Consider the following 17,443-nt stretch of genomic DNA (forward strand, 5'->3'; position numbering starts at 1 on the left):
ATCATCCTAGTCAGCAAAGGCTTTATTTGGGGAACTTGATGAAATTTACTTAGCACTAAGGCATACACCATCTGTAATTTCCTGGGTTACCCTCTCTGATCTTTATGACTAATACCCTAATTAGATATGTGCTTGCTTTTAGTGAGTGTATTCTGTTGGTGCGTGTTTTGTGAAGGAAGTGTTGGTCTTAAGTGTAATTACATATTGTGGTTTACAATAAATTTTCTTCTCTAACTTGGGTTACTAAGATGGAGAATAGCTTTGTAACAAAAAACAAAAGCCCATCCCGTCCCTCCAATGTTTTCTTCAACTCTGGAGGTCAGCACTAAGAACTGAACAGTGTGCAGAAATTTACGTTGTATATCAGAGCTTTGGAGCTGCACCGCATGGGGTCACAGCCTGACCTGCAAAGTTCTGAGTCTTTAGCAAATTACCTAACTTCTCTGGGCCTCACTTTACCCTGCCATGAATTGGGGATAATAATAGTACCAAATGCAAGAAAATTATCTAATACTAATAAAGTAGTCACACAGGGCCTGGCACATAGTAAGTGCTCAAAAAATTAGTAGTAGTTGTTTGGGCTAGAATCCACATTTATATGTTGAATGGTATGGAAAGTTCAGCTTCACACCATTTATTATTATGATTTTTGAAAAGAATTCTTAGATATTTGCAGAATTCTAACATGAACATTGAATAGTAAGTCTATAGATGCATACATGCACACACACATTTAGTCAAAATGTTTCTTCTGATCATATTTAATAGTTTGTGCCATTAATATGGTTTTATGTAAATTTATATAATTTGTAGTTCATTTACCTCCTAGTAATAAAACTTCAAGGAACTTTTATCTTCAAGTAGAAATGCCTTGTGGCATGAATTGGATTTATTTCATTTTATTTCTAGGCAATTGAGGTTCTCAGCAGAATTTTCTAGGTGTCTTTCAGTGCTGGTTTACTAGACTTTATGTCCTGGAAGACTTCACCCATCATCACCCACCCAGTATATTCATTTCCCTGAGGGATCTGCCTTTTGTGGTTGGCATTGTCATTGCAATGTGTAGCTGCGCAGAGTGACTGAGCTACAGTTTCATTTTCATCCCTGTGATTCTACATAGTACATGGCTAGTTTGCCTTTGCTCTTTGTAGCAGCTCTGAGTCCATAGGTCATCAAAGTGGCCTGAAAATAATTGGGGCTACAGCTTTTTTTTTTTTTTCTTTGCCCACATTCATTGCATAGAATTTTAACTGACCAGATCAATAGGATTGGTGCTTGCCCCCCACCCCCATGCCTGTAATTAAACAAAGTGCTCTCTGTAGGTCTTCTGAGCCTTGTTCAGGATTTAATTAAATTAGATCTTTAATGTAGTCGGTTAACAAATTGAACTACTTGGCAGAGCAGTAACTAAGAAACAACAAGCAGACAAATTTTATTATTGGTCCCAGTTCATTATTAAATGAAGTAATCATTTATTTCTGAATGCTCTGCAATATAACCACTTATTTCCTTACACTTAAGGAAACAGGCTTAATCCAGGCAAGGTGGAGTTACTCTAGAAAGGAAGCACTTTGTTCTTCCTTCATTCATTTATGCACTTCATAAACATGGTTGGTCATCTCTGTGGCAGGCAGAGGTCAAAGAGTGATGGACAGAACACCATGACTGGTTTCAGGGATGCTAGGGAGATAGCCAAGTCAATAGGTCATAATGGTGTATGTCAAGTGGTAGGGACAGTGGACACAGAGAGTGCCCTGGGAACTCATAGGAAGGTTATGCAATAACAAGGCCCAGCTTAACTGCTTGCTTTGTTTACCTGTATTGTTTAGGTCAACTGCTATGTAGCCAAAACGATTGACACTCCCTAAATCTGTTCGGTAAAGCAAACTTGATGTGACCAAAGGCGTGTGAATTCATGTCCCATGGAATCATGGACTTGGACATAAATAGGCCACACAGGTTTCTTCTGAGACTTTGTAGATATTCTTCAGAAAGTTCTATATGTTCATAGTACAAGGTGGTTGTAACAGTTCCTTGTTCCCTGTTCTCTTCCTGGAACTTTTCAGCATGTCTGAGAATAGGTTCCATCTGCCTCTCCATGGGGTCTGGCTTCTGTTCTGACTTTGGTCAACATCACAGTGAAATCAAGAGACTAGACATACACTGTTTTAAACCAAATAAATGTTACCCTAATCTGAAATTTCTTCCTCTTAACTTTCCCAATTCCCCTCAAAATCTTGTAAAAATATTTCATGTTCGTTATATTAACTAGGCTCCCTAAAGATTTTAGTTGGGAATGGGAGGCCACTGTACCCACCAGTGACAAGGACCTCCATGTGTTTTTTCCAAACTAGTTATTCTTGATACCTAAATGCAAAATTACGTTTATGAAAGATTCCATTGATAGACCCACATAATAAAAATGGAGCGACCTGGTTCAGCTAGTTTCTTAAAGTATAAACAAGGACTCCAAACTATTTTTAAATATTTGCCATTTGGCTTCACAGCCAGAAAAGAGGCAAACAAAATTCCATAGACCTTCAGCGCCCCTTTCCTTCCCTGTCACCTCATCTCCTTTAATAGAAAGTAGCATCAAATTCCTGGTAATGGAGACTCTTTGGGGAACCTGAAGCTGGAAAAGGAGATGACAGGAAAGGTGTAAGTTTGAAGGGAGAAATTTCCTCCACACCTTGGTCACTCTCTGAGGACTCATTTTTTTTCCCCATAAGCTTTTCAAAGTACCAATCCTGTCATATCTTCCTGTGGATCACTTTTAAATCAGGATTACATCAGGGGAGACGGTGGGCTGCACTCTCTGGTCACAGTCCTCCTCATGCAGCAGAGGGCCTGGTGCTGAGGGGTGCTCAGCACTGCTCTGCTCAGCCAGGTGTGCGGCACATGGTCCAGCACTTGTCCCAGGAACTCTCCAGCCGAGGCTGTTCACAGGGCATCCTTTTTATGATGCCATGGTTCCTCCAGAGATCTCAATCACTGGAGCCAATTGCTGAAACTTTACTAGATATGAACACCAGCTTAATCCACTTTCAGTATCTCCAAGGACACATGTTGATTAGAGGCCATATCAGAGGAAGTGAAAAGAGAATCTGAACCAAAACAAAGGGGCTACTTAGCATGATTACCTAGGACTCTGTTATGTGCTTCTTCCATAACATCTACAGTCCACCCTCCCTAGGAGTGTTACAGTGCCAAATTGATGTGCCCACAGTGGAATCTGTCTATACCGGAGGCAGTCATTCACTCTGTCCAGCTTGTCTCCTGTTATATGCTAAGTCAGTATGTCTGTGATATTTTTAACTAAAAATCAGTCAAAGTGGAGATATTTCCAGCATTGAAACTGTTGTGACCTTAAGTAGGTTAAATACAGACTCTTCTGTTTTACCTTAGAAACTCTTCCAGCCCCTGCAAACTCTTCCCACTCAGTTGTGTGTGAAGAAAGACAGAACCTTATAGTTACTATGTGTTTACATGTAAATGTATATTCACTATGTATTTATGTGTGTATATGTGTAAATATTTAAAGTAAACTAGAACAACATAAACCAATGTCATAATCATAGTTATGTGAGGAATAGGTACCTAAGAGTGTAGGTCAAAGGAGATTTGAACTTTCCTCTAATGTTTTAATTAATTTTAAGTGTTAAATGAATATTTTCATGTAGTTGCATAATTTTTAACATATAGAAGTATATATAGAGAGGCTGGAGTTGTGGCTCAGTGGTGGAGGCTTGCCTGGCATGTGTGAAGTCCTGGGTTCGATACTCACACCACATATAAATAAATAAAATAAAAGATCCATTGACAACCAAAAAAATTAAAAAAAAAAATAAGTATATATACACAAGTAGAGAGGACACTAATGTGTCAATGTATTAACAGGGCTAAATAGGCAGTGAAATGATGTGATTGCTTTCGCTCTTCTCTTCTCTTCTTTTCTCTTCTCTTCTCTTCTCTTCTCTTCTTTCTTTCTTTCTCTCTCTCTCTCTCTCTCTCTCTCTCATTCTCTTTCTCTCTCTCTCTCTCTCTGCTGGTACCTGGGATCAACCCCAGGGCTTCATGAATGGAAGGCAAGCACTCTACCATTGAGCCACATCCCAAACCTACTTTTTCTCTTGTTCATACTCTTCTTTAGTTTTCAAGTTTTAGCAAACAAAAAATTAAGAATGGCCAGACACAGTGGCATACTCCTATAATCCCAGTGACTCTAGAGGCTAAGGCAGGAGGAACACAAGTTTTAGGCCAGCCTCAGCAACTTAGTGAGACCTGTCACAAAATAAACAATAAAAAGGGCTAGGGGTGTAACTCAGTGGTAAATCGCTCCTGGGTCAAGTCTCCGGTGTTAAAAAAAAAAAAAAGAAAGAAAGAAATGAAGTGTGGATTATGGAGAGTGAGCTTTAACAGTTTGACATTCATGAGCCAGCAAAACCTCTTTCTCTTTTGTTCGTTGGGGAACCTTGTTCATTTTTTATTTGTTTCATCTCTTCTTAGGAATTTCTTTATATGATGAGACAGAGGATGCTGATATTAGCTAGGTTCAAATTCATGAAAGAATCGTACAAACAAGCCCTGTTCCAGCTCCCCCCCAATCTGGCCCTGTGAGAGGGAGCCAGAGGAGAGGGTATGGCTCCAGTGGCCATACCCAGCCTCAGTATGGGGGCGCTGGGTGGCTCTTATTGTATGGCTAATTGATTAGTCAGGATAAATCTAGGTGACTCTGCAGTACTGATCAGCTTCCAAATCTCAGTGGTATGACACATCACTCCTTGTTTGCACCATTGTCCAGGATGGGACTAGGGACAGGTGCACATCTCTGCTCCACTCATTCACTCAGCACCTAACACCACACCTGAAAGTTCTTACCCAGCACCTAAATGCTTCCACTCATTGCCTGTGGGCCAGAACTAGACAGATGACTTCACTAACTTTAAAGGGTGCCCATAAAAGGGCACATGGATATTTGTTGAGCAATAAATATTCTGACACAGTTGAATTATTTGCTTTGACCACAATACCAGAAAGGTTTGATATAAATCAGAGACCCTACCAGACACGCTAACTCACACTTATAATCCCAGTGACTCAGGAGGCAGAGGCAGGAGAATCGTGAGTTAGAGACCAGCCTGGGCAACTTAGACCATGTCTCTAAATAAAATAAAAGGGACTGGGAATGTAGCTCAGTGACGGACCACTTGCCTAGCATATACAAGGCCCTGCAAAATATCAATCAATCAATTAGAGAGGGCCAGGAAAATAGGCATTCTCACATATCTATCTTATCCATTTTGTGCTGACTTTAAATTTTGGTTTCAGAGTCCTTGGCCAACTCTTTCAGGAAATATATGACCAGGTCCCTACCACAAGCCACTGAATCAGTGACCAAGGTATAGGCCCCAGCACCTTCCCCATTGTGATCCTGGCTGGTCTCAGAGACAGGAAAGGGAAAGGTAATGTCTTTCAGTCCCCTACTGGACATAGACCAAGAGCCTCTCCAGTTGCTCTCTTCATCCCTCTATAGGACAGTGGAAAAGAACCACAGCTTTTCTGCTGTTGCCTGGCCCTCTCCTCTGGGGCCCACAGTCTGGGATTTATGAATCTGCACCCAAGAGGGACCCTGCTGTATACAGCCTGTTCTGCCCACTTACCAGGGTCACCTGAGCTTGTGGGGAGAGTGGGTCCAGCAGGGCACAAGTCTCAGGGGGTTGCAAAGACTGGGAGGCATACCCTGGCACAGTGCAGAGCTCCCTGCTAACCCGGTACAGATCAGGTGTTCAGGGAGCTACTTACCATCACAAGCTCAGGGGGTTTATTTTTAATACTACATTAATAGTGTTCATAATATTAACATCCTTTGAACATTTTCAGGATGAACAAACCCCTCGCAGGCTAAAAATAGACACTTCTAAGGGCAAAGTAGGACTCAATGCCTAAATTATAATACTAAACATTTTCAAGCACTTACTTGCTATGGGCAACAATGTATGCACATTTCCTTTAGACCATACCAGAGTCCTGATATGTAACATTTTTAGAGATGGAGATGCCAAGATCCACAGAAGTTTTAACACTCTTGCCCAAGTCTATGCTAGTATTAACTCTTGGTATCAGAATTTAAATGCTGGTAGCTTTATTATGAGACGCAGTTTTCAGTGTTCTGTTGTTTGAATTGCTTTCCTGTGCTCTTTTCTCCCTCTTCCTCATTTCGTCCCTTCCTTCCATGCAGACTAGAAGTTAGGAAGCCATCCTGTTATAGTAACACAGCTGTCTAGTTCCACAGAGCTCCGCAGATCCTCTTCCTGGCATTCTAAGACTTCAGTAAGTGAAGGCACGGTGAGCATGTTCCAGGAAAGAGCTATCTAGGCATAGCTTCAACTTGATTCAAGTCCAGCAAAGCATGTTGTCCTCTGTAGGATGAGGAAGCTCTAAGTGGGACTCAAGGCAGAGAATCCTCAGAGCTATGGTTCTTTCACCTCCTCTTTGGGAACTGTTTTTTGGTACCCTGAGAGGGCGTTACCACACCTTTTCCATGAGGTAACTGTTCTAAGTTGTTGGCACCAGTGTTTGCTCATCCATCTCTGGCCTCCCCATCCTGTGAGGCTGCTTAAGGAAGTGGCTGATTCCATTTGTTGGAAGCTGTTAAGAAATGAGGAATTCAGCCATGTACTGACCTTTTCCCTGAAGCTGCCATCTTGACCATGGAATCCAGGTAGTGTAGTAGGCTATGGAACAAGAGAAAGCAATGCACCTGTCAAACCTACAGGGGACAAGACACTGCTGGATTTGCTTCCTTCTCTGTTCTCATGGTCTTTTCTGTTGCAACCCACTGAAAACTGTCATTAACAATGAAATACCACTTTCCTCATGCAAATTAGATTTATAAGAAAATTATATATTTTTTATAAATAGATTCTGACTTCTCCTTTATTTTGGGACTCCAAGAAAAGTCATATGAAATCTCCATTAGAAGGCTGGTTCTCTGCAAAATACCCACAAACCCTGGCCTCAGGGGGAGAGAGTTTTCCAAGAACCACATGGAAACAAACTGCCTTAAACTCATTAAGTGGATCTTTTCTGGACTAGTGATTCTCACCCTTCTATAGTATGAATCTGCTCTTCACAATTAGCTCCATTACACATTGAGATTATGAATTACAACCTAATTGCCTGAAATTACGACTACCCAGTGTGCACTGCTGCACATTACCAGTGGAACAGATTCTGTCTTGGATGGATAATAATAATGTCTCTAATCCTGCTCAGGACCCTGTGCCACCTCTCATTCCTGCTTGTCACTCATCCATGAACCACAGTCACAGATGACTTTTTCAGCCTTGTCTCTGCTCTTCCAATGGTTGTAGGAGATGGAAGCCTCCACAGAACTACCCAGTCTTATACTTGCCTCAGCCTCACAGTTTTGCTCCTGCCATTTCAGAAACCATTTCTGTGTACTCGACACTGGGTGTCGGCAGCTCTAACCCCAAATCCCTAATCCCCATCACCTCACTTTCCATCTATGCCTAATCTTTAGACTCCTGGCTCTCGGCTCCCAGCTCTGGTCTTCATCCTTACTTTCTTTTGCGTGTTTATTTTAATTTGACCCTGGGGTGAGGGCAGAGAGATCAGTTAATTATATCCTTCAGTTAAAGGAATACTCATTGGTCTGGCCAAGGTCCCTCTGTGAATTTATTTATCATTTTTATTACTCATTCTCTTTCCCCCATTTTGTGTGTGTGCTTGTAAGATACACAATGCTTTGTGTGATGTTTTTAATTTGCAGAAATGTTCCTGGGCTATGGCCCTCTCTTACTTTGTTCTCCTCAGCACTCTAATGGTTAGATCTGTCCGTATTGCTACATGAACATCTAGCCTGATGTCACATTGACTGGTTGACAGCCAGATCACTTCCTCCTCCTGCAAACACAGACAGCGTCCTGGGGCATGGTTGCTTGCGTATGCCTCCTCTGGTCCTATGGGAAGTTCTCTGGATTCCATGTCCAAGAGTGAGCTTGCTGAATCCTGGGGTGTGCATATTCTTCCTTTGACCAAGTCCTGCCAGTGGCTTTCTGGAATGGCTCACCAGTCTATCTGTTCAGCAGCAGCACAAGAGGGTGTCTCTCACCCCTATGTTTCTGCTGATTCTTATACTTACCCTGGTTTCTCTCATCCTGTTGTTCTCTGGTTTAATTTCTAAGCGTGCTTGGGAAGTTCTTTTAACAAAGATCTATGGGTTATAAATTCTTTTTTGGGGGTGAGGATGGTACTGGGGATTGAACCCAGGGGTACTTAACCACAAAACCACATCCCCAGCCCTTTTTTGTATTTTATTTAGAGACAGGATCTCACTGAGTTGCTTAGGGCCTTGTTGAGTTGTTGAGACTGGCTTTAAACTTGTGATCCTCCTGCCTCAGCCTCCCGAGCTGCTGGGATTACACATGTGTGCCACTGACTGCACATAGCAGGGTAATAAATCCTTAATCTTTGACAGTTTTTATATTTGCCCACACTCTCCTTGTTTAACTTTTAAATTATTTTATTAATGTTTTTTAATTGATATAACAACAAATATTGTACTTATATACTTGCTAATATGTGATGCTTTGATACATGTATATGTTACATAATGTTAAATAAGATTAAATGTCTCTGTAAACATCATTTCTGCATGGTGAAAACATTCGAAATCATTTCTTCTAATTTTTTTAAATGTTCAGGACAATCTTGTTATCTATAGTCACCCTTCTGTGCACTAGCACACCTGAACTTCTCACTCCTGTCTGTGACGTAGTAGCCCTTCCTCGTCTCTCCTTCCTCATCTCTCCTTCCTTCCCTCCCTCCTTTCTCCAGCCTCTAATAACCACCATTTACTGCAAAGGCTGTCCTTGCTCCAAGGCATGCTTTTAGCACCTTCATCAATAGTCCACTGAAGATGCGTAACCTTATTTGTAGGCTCTCTGTTTTGTTCCATTGGCCTATATGTCTGTTTTTAGGACAGTACCATGCTGTTTTGACTACCACAGCTTTGTAGTGTGTTTTGAAGTCAGATAGTATAACACTTCATTGCTTTGTTCTTTTTACTCAAGACTGCTTTGTCTGTTCAGGGGTCTTTTTTGTGTGTGATTCTATATAAATTTTATGATTGTGAAGACTGTTGCTGGTATTTTGATAAGGATCACACTGAATATATAGTCTCTCCTCCCCACTCTCCCCAGCCTCTGGTAACCACCATTCCACCCTGAATTTCTATGAGATCAGCTTTTATAGGTCCCACACTTGAGGGTTACCTATATTCTTAATAGTTATATCATTTCCTGCAGATGTACTAAATTGTTACCAACTTAGTGGCTTATTCTATTACAGTTTTGGAGGTCAGAATTCCAAAATGTGCCATTTTTGCTTAAATCCAGGTGTAGGCAGGATGCTTCCCTCTGGAGATTTGAAATTCTGCTTCCCCACTTTCCCTGAATTCAGATGCAGCCATTTCTGTGACTTCAATCCTCCCTCTGTCTTCAAAAAACAGCAGCATAGCTTCCCTCCTCCAAGGCCCACGTGAAAACTGAGCACAAGGACTGAGCATACCTGGATAATCCAGGACCATCTCCCCATCTCAAAGGCTGTTTGCTATGGAAGGTGATATATTTAAAGGTTTCAGGGATTAGTTCGAGGACTCCTTGGGGGCCATTATTCAGCCTCCCACACTAACAGTAGTCTAGCTAGGTATTAGATTTTGTGGTACCAGTTTTTTAGTGACATTAAACATATTTTCTCAAGACTGACCTTCAGTCCCTATTGAAGGTGTTGACCAAGCAGTACTGAACAGACAGACCTACTCTTGTTTTCTTAATATTTGTTTTTTAGTTGTAGCTGGACACGATACCTTTATTTTATTTATTTTTATGTGGTGCTGAGGATCAAACCCAGTGCCTCACACGTTAGGTGAGTGCCCTAGCACTGAGCCACAATCCCAGCCTAGACCTACTCTTTATGAAAATTATTCTTTTTATTCCTAAGCATCCTAAATGTATCTATTGTGATGTGGTTTGTTGTTTGCTGTTGTTTCTTCTGGGGTGAATTCATCTCCTGACTTAGGTGGCTGACTCTGGTTTTATCCTCCTCTTTCCACAATGGTCTTTCCATGTCCGGCAGCTTAGCAATCCTGGATCCCCAGTCTTGGGAAGCAGAAGTCACCTGTTCTCTAATGATAATTGGGCGACTTACAAATTAGGTTTCTGAGGCAGTAGGTGGCCTAGCAAAACCCAGAGCAGTTTTCTGTGTTAATGTATAAGTTTGGGGTCCTGCAGTATATAGATAGTATTAATTGGGACGGCACACCCAACTGTGCCACAGGCCTGGGTTTTTGATTTCTTAGAGCTGTCTCCTCTGCACAGCCCCAGAGATTCCTCCTACCTTTGTGGGAAGCACTTGCTGTCCACTTTTCACAGATGGGGCAGGGCAGGAAGTCTCCAGGCTTTATAGGAGGAGCGTGGTTTCACTACATTGCCTGGCTTGCAGGAGCCCTCCCCCCACCTCAGCCCCTCCCCACCAACACCCCCTCTGCCTCCAAAGCTGTGGAAGCACATCCCCCTCCCCCGCCAACCTCTCTAGCTTCAGTTCCCTCTCCTGGCACCTGGAGATTTCACTGTCTTTCTTTTAACCTTGGCATTGAATTCCCCTCTCATTGTTCCTTTTTTTTAAATGCAGCATTTCTGTGCATTTTTAATAGGAGGAGTGCCTGTTGACTTTAGCTGAGGCTGTCATTCGCTGGGAATTTTCAGTTCTGTATACAGTTACAGAACCATAACCTCTGAAAACCGGTTCTCAGCCCTGCTTCTTATTTTTTGTCCTTCATGGCATCTGCCAAAGTGGAATCCAAACCCTGCCACCCTCCTCTGGGTGGATTGACCACCTCCCTTTGTATACATCACAGAATTGTTTCATTCTGCTGCTTCCCTGGGTACTGGAGTCTTCCTTCCACTTGGTCTTTAAGAAATGTGCCCAGGTGTTGTTTCTGCTAATGCTCCAAGCACATTCTTTTCTCTGTTAGGGTGTTAATCCTTTTTAAAATTTATTTTTTGCTGTTGTTTTAATGAGGTCTCCAGTGTTTGAAGAAAACCTGCATTTTATTCAGTCTACCATCCAGAAAGAAAGAGCCCAGCCAAGCTCTCAGTTCTGCTGTGTAAGCTTGCTTTTTACTTTTTTTCTGTTTTTCTTCTTGCCCCTAGGTCAGCTTCCTTCCTCCTCATACCTGACATCTGCTAATTCTCTCCCTCATACTTAGCAGGGGGAAGAAAAGCCATCTGAAGGGATGTTTCCTATCCTCATGCTGCAGTCTGCAAACTCACCCGCCTTATTGCCTATCCATACCCTTTTCCTGTCCTCCACTGACCCTCAACTCCTGCCAGCTATGCATGGGCCCCTGCCTGGGCCTTAGCCACAACCAGATTTCCTAAGTCTGCATGTTCAGCTCTGATCCCCTTCCTTCACTCACGTCCCACAGGTTCCCTCAAATTCAACATGTCCAAAGCAGACATCTTCAATTCTCTCTGAAAAAAATCAGCTCCTTCTTAGGTGTTACCCTGTGCTGAGAAGAACCATGATCCATTCAGTCACCCAGTAGCAGGTTTGTGGGGTGGTTTTGTGTGTGAATATTTCTAGAACTCTATTGACAGATACAGTAACAGTACCATGTACAACTATTTAAATTTGAACTTAATTAAATGCAGTTCGAAATTCAGTTCCTCGGGTGCAGTAGGCATGCTGCAGGTGCTCAGTGACCTCTTGTGTCACAGTAATGGACAGTGCCACTGTACTTTCCTGTTACTGTCTGGAAGACAAGACTCTCACCTTCGTACTCTACCAGGTTCCCGTGTATGGCACAGGGAAACTTCTGTGTGTGCAGCCAGATGCTGGGTGTGTTTGGCCATCTTTCTCCCACTTCCCTTTCTGTCTGAGCCCTCGTCATTTCTTACCTGAATCATCAGTAATGCCAATCCACCCCCCTCGCTCCAGTCTGTTCTCTTCTCATCAAGTGATTTTTTTTTTTTGTAAAACCCATAAAGAAATAACAGGAAGACGCAGAGTTCTGGTCTCTTACTGTCATTTCCTTACTTGAACTCTCCAGCGTCCCCTCACCATCTTTTCCTTTTTACTAGCTTGTTGGAGGGCTGCTCGACCTTCAAGAGTAGATCCACCTTTGCCGCAGGGAAGGTAGACCCCCCTAGCTGGACACCTCTTCAGAGCATCGTGATGTTTCGCTCCACTCTGAGCCCGTGGAGCATAGGGACCTCACTGTCTTCATACTCTACCATAGTTCCCATTCGTCTGGGTGGGCACTAACTACGTAGTGGCTTCAGGAGGAATGTGGCGACCCAGGGCAGGTTCTACTGTTGAGACCTGACTTGAAAGTCTGTGAGGGTGATGAACGGCTGTTCTATGTGTATCAACCCCTACCCCAGGTTTGTCTTAATTCTTGGCTGTCACCTAACTCTAAGACATATATTTCATAGAAACACATTTCCTTTAGTAAAAACTCTTCAGTGAAAGATGGGTATATTAATTAATTACCACAAACATGGTAGCTTCAAATAACATAAATTTATTCTCTTATAGTTCTAAAGTCCACAAGTTCAAAATTAAGGTATCAGTGGCAGAGCCGTGACACCTTGGAGTGAGCTCTAAGGCTCAGGGGAGATCCCTTCCTGCCTGTCCCAGCTTCTGGTAGCTCCTGGCATTCCCTGACTCGTGGCCTGTCTCTGGCTCCATCTGCACATGACCTTCTTCCCTGTGTCTCTGTCTCCCACTCCTCTTCTAAGGACACTGGTCATTAGGGCCCACCAAATCAGAGATAAGATCCTTAATTTAATTACATCTCCAAAGAACCTACTTCGAAATAAAGTCTCATTCATAGACACTGTGGGTTAGAATTTGAACATATCTTTTTGGGAAGACAAATCCAACCCCCTCCAGTGAGTGAGAGTGAAAGCCAGTGCTCAGAGAGCTGAGTGCCCCTGCCTCACCCAGGCCTTGCTGAGCTGACTCAGCAAGTTGACCATGGCCTTGGATTCTGTGTATTTATTCATAGATTGAGATCCTCACCCCAAATCAAGAGGGGGAGGAGGCCGTTTAAACCATCCAGCAGCTGTCTTTCCAGCAGAGAGACTCAATAATTTCCCTCCAGCTGAACCCCCCACCTCACTGACTTGGAATTGTCATTAAATAATAAAGCATAGCCCCAAATACACATGTTTATCATCCTTTGTTTTTCAGAACATTCCCTGCCTCCAGAGCTTTTAAAGTAAAAATGGACATTTAGATTTAGAAATTAAGTGCACGTGTGCACACATACCATGCAAAATGACCACAAGCAATTGTCTAATGTCTGCACCATTTGAACATAAGTGCCTCTCTTGTTTTAATTTTCACTGCCTATATTCTCTACAATGAACATGATTTACTTTTGTGATTAAGAAGAAATATTTTTAAGACAGTTTTAGGGGCCAGGCACAGTGGTACACGCCTGTAATCCCAGCAACTTGGGAGGCTGAGGCAGGAGGATTGCAAGTTCAAAGCCAGCCTCAACAACTTAGGAAGGCCCTAAGCAACGTAGTGAGACCCTGTCTTAAAATAGAATGTAAGAAGGGCTGGGGATGTGACTCAGTGGTTGAGCGCCCTGGGTTTAATCCCTGGTATAAAAAAAAAAAAAAATGGTTTCAATGAAATTTTTATAAATCACCCCAGACTACTTGTATTAAAAACAACAACAACAACAAAAAAAAAAACTAAATGAGTAGGCCACTTGGGATTCTGAGGACAGACCACTGATGGTTTTGTGTATAATTCAGGCACAATTTAGGTTTGAAAGTGATGTTAACATTGTTAATTATTCAGGACCTCATCAGACTTTCACTGCAGTGGAAATTGAAATCCACAGTCGCTATCAGGGCGGTTTCCCTGGTGCCTGATAGGATCATGGACCCTCTCCCTTTGCCATGTGACATAATGAGGCATCCACACTGACGCTGTTCTTTGGTTTGTCAGAGTCCCTCCCAGAATGTGCCCTGTGATCTCTCACCAGCAATATAACTCAGCTTCGGCAAGATCCATTTCTCTAGTGTGTAAAATGCTTTGAGGCGGGCGCTGCGTCTATGGTCGTGAGGACAGCACACACTGCCATCAACCCACAGTCCCCGGGAGCTGCCATGCAGTTTGGAGCTGTTTCAGTATTGAATGCAATTTGCTCCGGGGGAATTTCCCTATTTTGGCTTCTAATATGTTGATGAATTATTGAAATTTCAATTACTTTTGGTTCTCAAGTTAGCAGGGTGGAGCCATTCCAGACATTTAGTATGAGAAGCCTTGTAGTGGCTTTTAGTGAAGGAGACTATGTGCCTGTTCTCTGTCCTTGCCTGGAAAGGTTTTGGCGGTAGGGCTGGCCTGAGGGTGGCTCTATGCTGCCTATCTATGAGACTAATATGTTTTGTGGCTTTGGGAATCCCTTACAGCAGCAGCAGGCGATGGCAGAATCTTTGGGGAGTTGATTAGATATACAGATTCCTGGCTTCATTCAGTGTTACTAAACCTGAATCCTGAGGGGGTGGGGATTTGGAATCTCTGTTTTAACAAGCCTTCCAGGGCATTCTTACACATCATAAAGTTTGGAAAACTCTTCTTTAAATGTCCTAGTGGTCTTTCTTCCAGGTGGGTCTGGTTCCCATTCATTTGTAACGTCCCCTGGGTGCTGTAGGGGATTAAGATAGAGACTCATGGTAAAATGTGATCAAGGTTATCAGAACAACTGATTTCTAGCAACTCTCTCTACTTATTTGGGACACTTCTCCCCTTGGAAATCACAGAGCTATATCCATAGAGAAGTAATACTTGAACATTTAAATTCTGTGCAGGTAAATGTATACCTTAAATATAATACAAAGAGCCTGCTGTTTCTTTTTTATAATGAAGGGCAATATTCCTTCCCACTCTTCCAAGGAGGATCCCATTTCAAGTCACTTAGGGAAAAACTTCTATCACTTCATCTTGGCCTAACCTCCCTCCCAGTACATAAAATCTTCTAAACCACACATTCCCCATAACTTTTAGTTCTTCAAACACTGCACATCACCCAACACCTGGGCCCCTGTGCAAGCTGTGCTGCCCTCACCCCTCGCTGCACTGATGCCTCCTGTGAGACTCTCCTCAAACCTGCTGCGTAACACTCTCTGGGTGACATCAGGTAGAGTTGCTCTCTCCCCCTTTCCTGTTGCCTGTAACTCTTAAGCTCAGTGTTTCTAGCACTCAGTTGCACTTGTGCTGAGATTATTTGTCTCTCTCCTCCTCTGGGCTCTGAGTTCCATGACAGTAGAGATTTGATCCCAAGTCTTCTCTCTGCAGTGCCCAGCACAGCTTCAGGCACTTGAGTCTCTGCATGAATGAATATGCCTTAAAGCTGGGCACTGTTAGAAGCTTCCAGCATGGTAGATAACATAGTTGCTTCAGGCTTGTGAAGAACAGATGACTGTCAGTGGCAGGTTCAGTTAAGGATAACAGTGACTTAGGTGAGCTCAGCTGATTTAGTGTTACAGTGAAGCTGATCCCTTAATGTAAAGGAAAGCCTCGCCATCGACCCATCTGGCTCCTGTATTCTTTGACCAGGGAAACTGCCAACCCTGTCTAAAGTAATTTTGGTTTCAGGTTCGAGAGCTTCAAACCAGACTGCAGAGCGTTCAGGCCGCGGGTCCCTCCAGTCCTGGCCGCCTCACTTCTGCCAACCGCCCAATTAACCCCAGCACTGGAGAGCTGAGCACCAGCAGCAGCAGCAATGACATTCCAATCGCCAAGGTGAGCTCTGGGGCAGACTGGTGGTGGGAACACCTGCCCTTATCTAAAAGTCCCAGCCCCCGCCAAGTGCCACCGTGCAGGCTTCCCCTTAGCTCAGCTTGCCCATGGGCTTCCCCTGGGACGATGCACAGGCCTCCCACACGGAGCTGTAGGGAGAGATAACCTGCTAATAGTTTTAATTCTCTTTCGGCTACAACCTGGACGCCAGCTCTCATTAATCAGCCGGCTGGAGAATGTCACAGCTGACAAGTCATTGCAGACAGTGAGATGTTTTGTCAAGTGCTACAATATTGCACAGTGGAGGGACAGTTACTCCCAAGGACTAAGGTTCAGCCCAGCAGGGACCCTCAGTAATGAGCTAATGATCTTCCCACTCACAGACCACCAGCTTCAACAGCAAAAGAAAAGAAAGAAAAGGGATCACAATGGGCAGGCAGTTGGAGAAGGTGCCCCACTTGTCTTCTGCCACAGCCCCCCAGCTCCTATGTTGAGTCCACTTCGGAAAGACTATTCAAAGGATGCATGTCCTCTTGCCTGGTAGCCCCCTTAATCTCCCTGGTAACATTGACCCTCACGTTTAGCAAGTTGGGCAAAACGGAAGTGATTTTGTCCCCAGGGGACATTTTGGATGGTCACAGCTGGAGTGCTACTGGCATCTTGTGGCTAGAGGCCAGAGATGCTGCTAAATATCCTACAATGCACAGAACATTCCCACCCCACCAGCACCACCAACCCTGCAGCCCTAACAAAGAATTATCCAACCCAATATATCAGCAGTGCTGAGGTTGAGCCACCTGGGTTAAGTTGATCGTAGACGAATCGGGCAAGGGAGTTACTTTTATGACATTGATTATCAGTTTAATTGACGTAGTTAAACCATGCCCCTGTGTAAACATGACCGCGACAGTGGATTGAGGAGTGGTGTGCCCTTTTCTGATGAATGTTTTCTTCTGTAAGATCGCTGAGAGGGTGAAGCTGTCAAAGACAAGATCTGAGTCCTCGTCATCAGATCGGCCAGTCCTGGGTTCGGAAATCAGCAGCATAGGGGTGAGTGTGGGTGAGAAGCAAGGCGAGCAGGCTCCAAGAGCCACATAGACAATGGTTCCTGGATGGCTGAACCTCCGAAGTTTGCTTTCAATAAGCAGCTTAATGATAATAATAAATCATACCTGATTTCTTTCCACAGGGTCAAATTAAAATGTATAGTGATTTCCACATGGTGAATTACTTCTTCAGCTTTTAAGGGAGATTTTTTTTCCCCTGCTTGAAACCATTTAGAAAGAAAACATTTGGGTCTAGTTCCTGGTGATGTCAATGAAAGTCTTGAAGTATCTGTTTTACATCTCCCTGTCCCCCAGAGACCAAGGGGTCATGAAACTCCGAAAGAACTGTGCCTTTCGCACATCTCTCTTGAAGGGAACGTGCTCTCCAGTGAAGATGAAGCCGCCTTTGAAGTGCAGCCCGTGCTAGACCAGAGCCTGCCAGGGAGAGCACCAGAGCTTCACTTGTGGGGCTGCAAGCCCCCTGGGGTGTATGAGCTGAGCCATGGTGACCAGAGAGTAGTTTTAGTTCCCTAAGGGGTATCTTACAAGATTGG

General features: G+C 43.5%; 1 protein-coding gene across 3 annotated transcripts in view; it reads left to right on the forward strand.

Annotated features, from left to right (window-relative positions):
* Positions 1-17,443, forward strand: part of Mcc (MCC regulator of WNT signaling pathway) — a 463,169-nt gene that overhangs the window by 393,587 nt on the left and 52,139 nt on the right. For all 3 annotated transcript variants that reach the window (XM_047556679.1, XM_047556680.1, XM_047556681.1), the window contains 2 exons: positions 15,700-15,846; positions 16,804-16,893. In XM_047556679.1, coding sequence (XP_047412635.1) covers positions 15,700-15,846; positions 16,804-16,893 — 237 coding nt within the window. The remainder of the gene's footprint in view (positions 1-15,699; positions 15,847-16,803; positions 16,894-17,443) is intronic.

Source organism: Sciurus carolinensis, chromosome 6, assembly GCF_902686445.1.
Source record: "Sciurus carolinensis chromosome 6, mSciCar1.2, whole genome shotgun sequence".
Lineage (NCBI taxonomy): Eukaryota > Metazoa > Chordata > Mammalia > Rodentia > Sciuridae > Sciurus > Sciurus carolinensis.